General features: G+C 40.4%; 1 protein-coding gene across 3 annotated transcripts in view; it reads right to left on the bottom strand.

Annotated features, from left to right (window-relative positions):
• Positions 1-1,775: 1,775 nt before the first annotated feature.
• Positions 1,776-11,010, bottom strand: part of zfr (zinc finger RNA binding protein) — an 88,555-nt gene continuing 79,320 nt past the window's right edge. For all 3 annotated transcript variants that reach the window (XR_013498857.1, XM_078221532.1, XM_078221541.1), the window contains 3 exons: positions 9,290-9,401; positions 8,487-8,584; positions 1,776-2,836 (listed from right to left, as the gene is read on the bottom strand). Coding sequence is in view for 2 of the 3 variants with exons in the window: in XM_078221532.1 (XP_078077658.1) it covers positions 2,651-2,836; positions 8,487-8,584; positions 9,290-9,401 (396 nt within the window). In the remaining variant the exon portion in view is untranslated. The remainder of the gene's footprint in view (positions 2,837-8,486; positions 8,585-9,289; positions 9,402-11,010) is intronic.

Here is an 11,010-nt window from a genome sequence, read left to right as displayed (position 1 = left end):
TTTTGAAAAATTAACAGCAAGTTAAATTGTTGTCGGTTTGAGCTACTGTTTAGAACCTCTCTTCCCCCCACCCCCTCCAAATATAACATTTGCTAATAAATCAATTGTAATTAATACAAGATCCAACATCCCTTCTCCCTAGATTAAATACTAAATACAATGCTTATGATTATTGACTATTGATTTTATGGCACCCAAGATTGTTTTCCTTAGTGAGACCTACCCTTATCTCAATTTAGAAAAACTTAACTGAAATGTAAATTGCCGGATTGGATTCCTCCAGCATGAATACAATCCGTCAAGTACAAATTACTGACACTATTTCCTATTTTACAACAGTGACTACTCCTCAAAACTTAAGTTTTCCTTCCAAGGTTGGCAACTGAAAGTAGGAAGGAAAACCCCCCCAGAAATTTAACAGAGGACTTTATAGAGTCATAGAGCAATACAGCATGGTCCATGGCGAGCATGGTGCCCTCCCAGCTAGTCCCAATTGCCCCTGTATCCCTCTAATCTTCTCCTATCCATATACTCTCCAAATCTTTTAAATGTTGCTCTTGTACCTGCACCATTTTCTCTGGCAGCGTATTCCATATGAGCACCACCCGCTGTGTGAAGAAATTCCCCCTCAGGTTCCCTTTTAAATCTTTCCCCTCTCACTTTAAACCTATGCCCTCTAGTTTTCAAATTTCCCTTCCCTCGAAAAACAGACTGCGTTCACCCAATCTATGTCTCTCATGACTTTATACACAAGGTCACCCATCACTTACATTTCAAGAAATATAGTCCTAGCCTGGCCAACCTCTCCCTCTAAATCAGGCCCACTAGTCCTGGCCACATCCTCATAAATCCTCAATGCACTCTTTCCAGTTTATCAATGTCTTTCCTGTAAAAGGGTGACCACAACTGTACACAATACTCAAGTGCGGTCTCACCAATGACTTATACAACTGTAACATAATGTCTCTACTCCAATACTCAATGCCTGACTGATGAAGGCCAGTGTGCTAAACTCCTTCACCATCCCATCTACCTGTGACACCGCTTTCAACGAACTATGTACTTTTACTCCTCGGTTCCTCAACAATCCCCAGGGCCTTACTATTCGCTGTATAAGTCGCAACCTGGTTTGATTTTCTAAAATGCGACACTGCACTGACCTAACTGATCAAGATGCCCCTGTAATTTTTGATAACCTTCTTTGCTATCAACGATACCTTCTAATTTAGTATCATTCGCAAACTTACTAACCATGCCTTGCACATTCACATCCAATTCATTTATATAAATGAATAACAAGGGTCCCAACATCAACCCCTGAGGCACACAACTAGTCACAGGCCTCCAGTGAGAAACAACCTTTGACCATCACCCTCTGCTTCCTATCATCAAGCCAATCAGCTAGGAGTCCCTGGATCCCAAGCGACCTACCTTCCAGGTTAGCCTGCCATGTGGGACCTTGTCAAAGGCTTTGCTCAGTCCATATAGGCAACATCTACTGCACTGCACTCATCCTTCCTTTTGGTTACCTCTATGTGTGACACCTCACACCTACCTGTTTACAAGTTAATCATATCCTTTTATGTTAGGCATGGCACATTGCAAGATACAGGGGGAATTAATAAATATATATATTTTGCTACACTTGTCTTTTGACTTTTAAACATTGAGACACACAAGATACTCAGATTTCACACATTCAATGTAGTAGCAGTGCTGGATGATGCAAAATCCAGAAAATGTAAAAATGAAAAACTTAAGCAACACAATACATGAAAATATCATATCCTCTAAGTTTTATTGTGGTGGTATGAAGTGACAAAGTATACACCAGGGGGACAGTTCAACTTCAATTACAACAGAACTGTTCAACACATCAACTGCATACAAGCTTATAATTACTACATATGTAAACCATATAAAACAAACTACGCATCATCCTTACCACTGAAAACAAAACAAAAAAAAACATAGAAACTGTTAGTTTTATAAAAGCATTTCTACAACACAAACCTCCAAGGCTATAGCTCAGTCATGCAAGCAGATTTACTAGGAATGACTGTAAAAGCACTGCATTAAAATTGCTGGCAAGCCCATACATAGAATTGCTTTCTTTGCTGATGCACAGCTGACAATGAACTAACTTTGTATAAACCAAAGAAACCATTTCTTATTCACATTCATCATTATACTTGACAGACAAGTCACAGGTTCTGCAAAAGCACACATTTAGTTGAACTGTCACAGTATTGAGTTGCAAGTCCTTAGAAACACTGCTATCTATGGTATGTTGTAGAATCTACAAGGCCCTCCATCCCACTTTTAACTGAACTGGATGCAAGTTGAAAGCAATATCTGTTTACATTAGAATCTCTAAGTTTATAAAACTGATTTTGTGTTAATGATTAAACAAAAGAAATGTAAAGGTTTAGTAGTTCTGGATAAATGTCACAAATGGGACCATTAACAATCGGTTTTAAATATGCTTAGACGACATGCCATTTGAGTGTAAAGCAGGTGAGTACTTTATTTACATTTACCATAACTATATTTAAAATAACTTGAAAACTTAGAAATCAGACATTGCTTTCTGTTAAGTCCACAGAAAGTCAACATTGTATTAACAATCTGGGGGACTCTGAATGACGATTTAAAATTCTCCACTGTCAAAATCTTTTTTATCCTTCTTTCCTTCTGCTTCCAATCCATCAGTGCCATCACTGTTGTCCCTCCTCCTCTTTCGGTTACGTACATTGAAACGTGGATTCATCTGAGGTAATGGATCCATTCCCAGGACCTTATGAATCTGACGGAATGCTACTAATCTCAATGCAAACTGTAGGATGGAACAAAAAAAAAATTAAGGCTTTGGTCTATTCATATTTAATGTAAAATTTTATATCTACTGTGAAAACCATAGTACAAGATATGAATTCATCAACTTCTATTTATGTAATGTCTTCAAATGTAGAAAAACACTCCAAGAAGCTTTCATAAAAACAAAATAACAGCAAGGCAAAAGGAAACAATATTAGGAGTAAAATTCATGAAACACATTGTGCAAACTTGTTTAAAATCAAAGAAGATTTCAACATTCTTGAGCAGAAAAATGGTATGATGGCAAAGCAACTTGGAGCAGCGGGAATTAAGGTTCACTCAATGAACTACACCTTGAGCCATGGTCTATAAAGAGAGCATGTTCTTTCTCACTAGAAAAAAAATGTGGATAAAGCAGTAGAGGCGTCCTGGTTTGTTCGTATTCACCAAAATAGCAAGGAGGCCATCAGCCACGTGCTTTCACGAGAACAGCTGATGCAGAAGATTCAGTGATCAATGAGGGGCATCAGTGAGCATACAGAACAGGTTCTGTAGTACTACATGCAGTTCTTCTTTGGGCAATGACACTAAGTTTCTTACTAACCATCTATCCTAATATAAAAATTCTAAATGATACACCTTGAAGTGTTTCCAATTGCAGATTTGGATCATCAGATTCCATGCACTTTGTTTTTAGTCCACAGATTGAACAAATGTGGAAGCCCAAAGAATTCATTATTTTGGAATATTTAAATGTCACTCCACCATTCTCTTGCACCATGTCGACAATAATCCAGAGTAATTTAATAATGCATCTGAGAAGTCCATAAGCTGCACAAAACAGCCACTTTTTCATGATCATCAGTTACCCGATTTGGGGATTTTCACAGTAACTTTATTGTAGTGTTAATGTAAGCCTACTTGTGACACTAATAAATAAATTTTAAACATTCTGATGTCATGGAGAACAGTGAAGTTATACTATGAATTCAAGATGGAAGGACTAAAGATAAGTTTAATAAGAAAACAAGAATATTACAGCACAGAAGATGGATAAATCAGTGGAGAACTGATTTTTGACATACTTAAGGAAAATGGGGTTGGGGCAGGGAATAAATATCTATGAAGTTGGTGGAAATGGAAGAGTAGAAATGGGTGCAGGACAGGATACAGGATCAGAGTTCTGGGAGAATGGTTACCGGAACATAGGTCTAGGAGTTGACTAAATGATTGATCAGTGTTTCAACATCAGATGGACTAAGGTAGGGATAGGCAATATTACAAGTGAAGTATTGAGTTTGAGATTCAGAAGATATGGAGTTGGAAGCTCAATGGAAAAACAGACGTTATGGACAGTCAGGTTTAGCCCATAGCAGTGGTCATGGAGGCAGATAAAGTAAATGATGGTGGACAAACATAGCCACTTTGGTCTTCCGACTGCTTAGCTACAGGAAAAATCACTTCTTTTGGTCGCCTATTCAGATTTTCAAGCCTTTCCAAATATGGGTGCAATACTCAAATCTTGGAAACTTGGGCTTTCTTGGTAGTTAAAACCAAATAGTAGTGCTCCAGATGAAAGATGAAATTAAACTTCAAGACGGAAAGGGCGAGAATGCCAATTGAGCTCTAAAAGAAGATATATAGTGAGACCCATTATGTTAAATTGTGTAGAATTTTAATTTGTGCTTAAAGGTAAGGTATATCAATTAAGATTTAGGAGATATGGAGAAATTGTATTTTAAGATATAAAAACAAGATATCCATGACTTCAACAAATAGCATGAAGAAAATGATGCAGTGATTCAGCCACTGCATGGAAAAAAATAAAATAAAAATCTGTGCATTGAAGGCATGCAAATAAAGTCTGATCAATCTAAAATGAAAACAAAGTAGTCAGTTTTGGATAAATCGAAAAGGGAACGAACCCTATCATTAAATATAAAATTGATCTAATAATGAATGATCGACTACAGTACAGATAAGGCAACTGGAGTGCAAATTACATGGTCATTAACATCGCCTGACTGAAAAGACAATGTTCATTGGGATTGCTCATTTTTGTCAGTGACAGGTTAGTTTGTAATGAGAGTTGCAGCTCCCACTTGCAGATATAAAAAGATGTTGCACTTATTTATGTCTGTTGATATGACAGCAGAGCTGAGCACTACTGTCCTTGATACAAAATTAAAATTCAGTAAAGAATCTTCGGCAGTGAGGAGGGCACTTTGTTAAGATTGTAGAATAGCTGCTTCCAACTATAATTCTCTGTCCTGAGACAGGTGCACTCTGGGGACCAGAGGTTTATTTGAAACACTTTCACAAGACGTTTGCATTCCTCATCACAAGGACAGCTGACACCTTCAATTCAGGAGCTGTAAATATAAGCTGCAAATAGAATTCTGCATGTGTTTAGGACAGTACATTCAAATTCTACAACTGTAAAAACCAACTGTTAAAACTGCCAGAACTAGTAGGATAGGGTAACAGCACAAATCCTGTTCTGGTTCCAGGAACCCACCTTCTCCAAAAAAGGCCACTTAGCCCCTTGAGCATGCTCCACCGTTAAATAAGATCACGGCTGATCTGACTGTAACCTCAATCACATATTCCTGCCTACCCCCAATAACCTTTCACCCCTTGTTTATCAGAACCTATTTAGTTTAGCCTTAAAAATATTCAGAATTCCAGACTCATGACCCTCAAGGGAAAAGATCGCTCCTCATCTTGGTCTTAAATGAGCAATCTTATCTTTTAACAGTGACCCCTAGTTCCAGATTCTCTGACAAGAGGAAATATCTTTTCCACATCCACCCTGTCAATGCACCACAGGATCTTAACAGGTTTCAATCAAGTTGACTCTTACTCTTCTAAGCTACAATGGGTACAAACCTGTCCAATCTTTCCTCATAAGACCATCCATTCTTGGTACGAGTCCAGTAAACCTTCTCTGAACTGCTTCTAAAGCATTTACATCTTTCCTTAAATAAGGAGACCAATATTGCAGTACACAATACTCCAGATGTGAAAAATCCAATACTGTAATATTCCAAATGTTTTACCTCCTCTGTTTTCACCATTCAAGGCCCCAAGTATTCCTTACATATAAAATAGCAATTTACTACACCTTATTCACTTTGCACAGTGATTTCCTCTCTACTAGGCATACCTAATGTCAACTGGGTGATTACTTTGTGGAACGTATGCATTCAGTCCACAGGGGCAATTCTCCCAGCCCAAGTGGAAACTCAAGTGGGCTCCCCGAGCTGGGCGTCACGGCCTCTGCAAGTCACTGGATGCCGGATTTCCAGCGCCATCAGCTCCGCACCAGAAATCAGCACGGAGCTGTATAATTAATTTAAATTAGAATTTGCATCTTATTAGCGGGCCTGGGACTGAGGTCTCTGGGCCCACTAGTCTCTCCTTCCCCCACTTCAGCAGGAGTGTTTCACTCCAGCAAGGTTTACAAAAGCTCCCCACTCATGGGATGCTGGTGACCTGACCCCGCTGGAGTGAAGGGGGCCAGGGGTAAGGAGGGTGGGGAGTGTTCCCTGGGTGTTGCCAGCCTGGCAGTGCCTGCCTGACCCAAGGGAGCATCTTGGCACTGCCCACCAGGAATCAAGCAGTGCCAAAGGGGCGGGACCTCTGGGGGGGGGGGGGGGGGGGGGGTGGAGAGAAAGAGATCAGTAGGGGTGGGAGGGTCCTGCTACCACTCTGCACTTGGGCTTGGTGACAGAGAGAGGAGGCCAGCGATTGGGACTGGTGGGGAAGAGGGGGAAGAGTCAATGGGGTAGTGATGCAGAGGTCGCAGAGCTGTCCAGCGATCAGGAGGCCGTTAGTGCGGGCTGCTGCACATGCACCGAACTCCGCTCTGACAGATCAGTGCATGCACAGTGGCCCGCTCAGCACTATGCTGCCAGCATGATTCATGCTAGTGCACAGAGTATGGGAGATTCATTTCGAAAGTCCCGCTGAGAAAAGCTGCGGGATTTACTCCGGTTTTTACGCAAATTTGGCACTTAGAACTTTTTTGGGAGAATCCCACCCCACAAGTGTGACTGTGAGCTTTCAGTTGCCTGTTATTTTATTTCTCCTCCACCTTGGTCTCACTGCCCTTTCTACCCTCAACCTCCTGCAGTGTTACAATAAAGCTCAACACAAGCTTGAGAAAACATTGTTTCATCTTTCACCTGGGAACTTTACAGTCTTATGAACTCAACATTGTGTTCAACAATGTAAGATTGTGATCTCTGTGTGCATTGAGATTTATTTTCCATTGTTGGCTTGTTTTATTCCGTCTGGTTTCTCTCTTTTACCCTTTCTTTGGCTTTTGGACAGCCATTATACATGATCCTGCTATTGACATCTGAATATAACTTTTGTTTCTTTACTTGTTCCATTAATATAACTAGGTGCAGAAAGAGACCACTTCTACCTCAACTCCACTTTCCTGGCCACCTCTGCACTCCCTTAGATATCAAAAATCTATCTATCTATCCCAGATTTGAATATATTGAACAATGAAGCATCCACAACCCTCTTGTGTAGTAGAGAATTCAACTCATTTACCAGAGTTGTTTTCTACACTCCCCACCAACTCCCCACTGAATGACACCACCCCCTCAATCCCACCACCCTGGTACCCTATCCATCTGGCCCCTGACCCACTTACCTCACTCACATTTACTTACTAACATAGTGAAAAGCTATTTAAATGTCCAAAAGCTTTTCACCATATTAGTAAATGAAGACTTACCGAAGTACGGCAACTAATGCCATAAAAAGGGTGCGTGGCTAGCCTTTCCCTGACAATCCTGCCCTCTGAGGACGGATACCCAGACAGGTACACTTTGTATTTCAGTAAAACCACAGTTCGGATGTCCATGACAGAAATCAGAGATCCAGTGCAGTGTAAAAAAAAGGAGTGCAGATCTGATGGTGATTGCCACTCCTGAGAAGATTCAGCCCAATCATTTCTTGATTCTTGGACTGAAAGCTGTGTTTTGAAAATAAACTGGGCTCCACAGATTGAAAAAAGAAAATTGAGGACTGATCAATATCAATTATTTCCTGCAGGATCATTCCCCAGCAGTTAAATTGTTCCCAGAAATGCTTGAAAGTGGTTTCATCATGCTGATTACACACAGCTATTAAATACAAGTGATCTCAAGCACTCACCAGAGGTTAGTTACACTAAATAAATAGCGAAGATGCTCAAATCTAACCACTGACATCAACGGGTGTCAACCTTTGAAACCATTCCTTCAACCTCAATCAAAGCAATCAGATTTTTCGATTCAACTCTCAAATGAAAATTCTCAGAATCATGGTTACCATTACATGGTTTTCAAAGCTCTGACATATTAAAGGGTTAAGTGATCTATGATTTTCCTTACTTGGATGACGCCATACAGTCCTACATAGAGGAGGGACAAATGAGAAAAAAAACTGTTTAACTCTGATACAGTCTCCATTAAATAGCACAAAGTAGGGTGACCACACAAGTTAGAAACACACTTTAAATCAATTGTAGAATGAAGTAAACATCCTCACCACATGGGCAGACAAGAATTTAGTTATTTATGGTCAAATACAGGTTTCCACAAATATTTCTTTTGAATTTTTTGTTTCTTATACCACATAACTGGACTACCAGATTACGAGAATCATACCTGTGCACTAGCTGTGATATCTTCCCGTTGTTGTCCAGTCACTGAATTCAGTGTATCATTAGGGTTCTTTTCACAAGGATCATATAGTCCAGGACCACCTAAAAGACAGTTAAGAAAATTAGCATCTTTTTACCATTTAGAACTATTCCCAAAAATCCTTTGCAGCTTCAGCATTTTGTAGGACAACCATTTACTGAATGGCATTTATTAAACTGAAATCAAAACTAGCTCAATGCTACTTGATAAGTACAGGTGGGCAATAATGGCAAAGTGTAACTACTGTAAACAGGATTTAATTCGGAATTCCATGAAATCATTCAAACTCCAAAAGATCTTTTGATAGTTAAGACAAAGATCTATGGAAATTGTGTATTGAAGTATTTGGTTACATGGTCAAGATAGGAAATTAGTTTTAAATTTGTGTTGTTTGTTTCAGTATTATGATACACCCACAGCACCCCTTCCCCCACCCACCTCCAGGTACTTCTATAAGGTTTATAAAGCACCAGAATTAAATGTTCATGATTTAAACGTCTTTATTCAAAAGGCTGACTGGAGTATGGAATGTTATGCCACAAGAAGTGGTTGAGGCTGAAACCATTGTCGATTGTAAGGAACAGATAAATATATGCAGGTGAAGACGGAAGGCTCTGGGAAAAGGGCCTGGCAGTTGGGTTGAGAATTGGCAGAGACATTTGTTCTAATAGCCACTGAACTGTCTAATAAACCAGAGCATCAGGGGGAGGGGGGGGGATGACTTTCTGAAGTTTTTAATTTATAAAAGGAACCCACACAGAACTCACCTGGTAACAGTATTCCAGAAGAGACGCATTCAAAAACTCTCCTCATGGCATCACCAGGACTAAGTGGTCCAGAAGCACTGCTGATTACCTTTTCCACCAGCAACTCCATGGCCTATGTAAATTGCACAAGGATTAACAGAGAATAGTACAAGATAACTCATTCATATTGGTCTACTCACATAAAATACCGTCTCAGCGCATTTTACAAGGGGAGTGGGTGGAGATGTTCTTGAGCATGAAGCAAAATAACTTGAAGAGGAAAGAAAAGATCAAACATGTAGATGAATTGATGGGTTTTAAAGAGAGGCTCTGAAAAGGTAGTAAGACACGGTGATAAAAACAGAAAGTGCTGGAAACAGTCAGCAGGCCTGGCAGTATCTCTAGATAGAGAATCAGAGACAACTGTTGAGTTGAATATCACTTATTGCGTTTAGGTTGTTGATTATATCCAGCACTTTCTTTTCTCAGTTAGATTTCCAGCATTAGCAGTATGCTGCATCTATTTTAACAAGCAATGGTGGTTATTTTTAAAAAGTGCTCCATAGGAGACCAGTAGCTGGAAGAACAACCTGAGATTACACTGAAGTGAAATCAGAGGATCGGAAGGGTTCAGGTTGGGGGCATAAAGCTGGAGAAGGTTTCTCAATAGGATAGGGCCAGGTTTGTGGAAGAATCTGCAAATGTTATACTTTTGAAGGCAATTCACGAGAACATAGTAATGGGTATGTGGCACTTGTATAGGAAAGACCCAAATTAAATAGAATTAGTAAAGGCAATAGGTGAGATCAATGAGGAAAGAGAAACTGATATTTGAGATAGCAGTGTTTGGCTTTTGAAATTTTTAATCATACCTCTAACAGGATATACTCCTTTCACAATTCAAAGTTACATTCAACCATAGGTAGCTTGGAATGTTGTGAAATGGCATTCTCAGCTAAGGGAGAGAAAAACAATGTCCCCCCAACCTCACCCACTTTTTCAAAGTATCACAAAATCTCAGACAGCAGAAGAGGCCCTTTGGCCCATCAAGCATGCACCAACATACGAGAACCCCCTCACCTACCACCTACCTAATCCTATTTACCAGCACTTGGCCCACAGCCTTGAATGTTATGACATGCCAAGTGCTCATCCAAGTACTTTTTAAAAGGATGTGAGGGAACTTGCCTCAACCACCCTCCCAGGCAGCGCATTTCAGTATGTCAGCACCCTCTGGGTAAAAGGTTTTTCCTCACATCTGTAGATAAAGCACCTGACCCTCACTTGAACTTGTGTCCTCTCGTGACTGAGCCTTCAACTAAGGGGAACCACTGCTCCCTATCCATACTCCTCATAATCTTGTACACCTCGATCAGATCACCCCTCAGTCTTCTCTGCTTCAACAAAAACAAGTCAACCAAACCTCTCTCCGTAACTTGAATGTTTCATCCCAGGCAACATCCTGGTGAATCCCTTCTGCACCACCTCCAGTGCAATCACATCTTTCCTATGTGGCGACCAGAACTGCACACAATACTCCAGCTGTGCCTCATCAAAGTTATATATGACTCCAACATGACCTCCTTGCTTTTTGGATGGCTCAGTGGTTAGCACTGCTGCCTCACAGCGCCAGGGACCCGGGTTCAATTCCCAGCTTGGGTCACTGTCTGTGCAGAGTCTGCACGTTCTCCCCGAATCTGCTTTGGTTTCCTCCGGGTGCTCCAGTTTCCTCCCACAGTCTG

This window comes from Mustelus asterias, chromosome 1 (assembly GCF_964213995.1).
Source record: "Mustelus asterias chromosome 1, sMusAst1.hap1.1, whole genome shotgun sequence".
Taxonomy (NCBI): Eukaryota; Metazoa; Chordata; class Chondrichthyes; order Carcharhiniformes; family Triakidae; genus Mustelus; species Mustelus asterias.
This window is presented reverse-complemented; position numbering and strand designations above follow the sequence as displayed.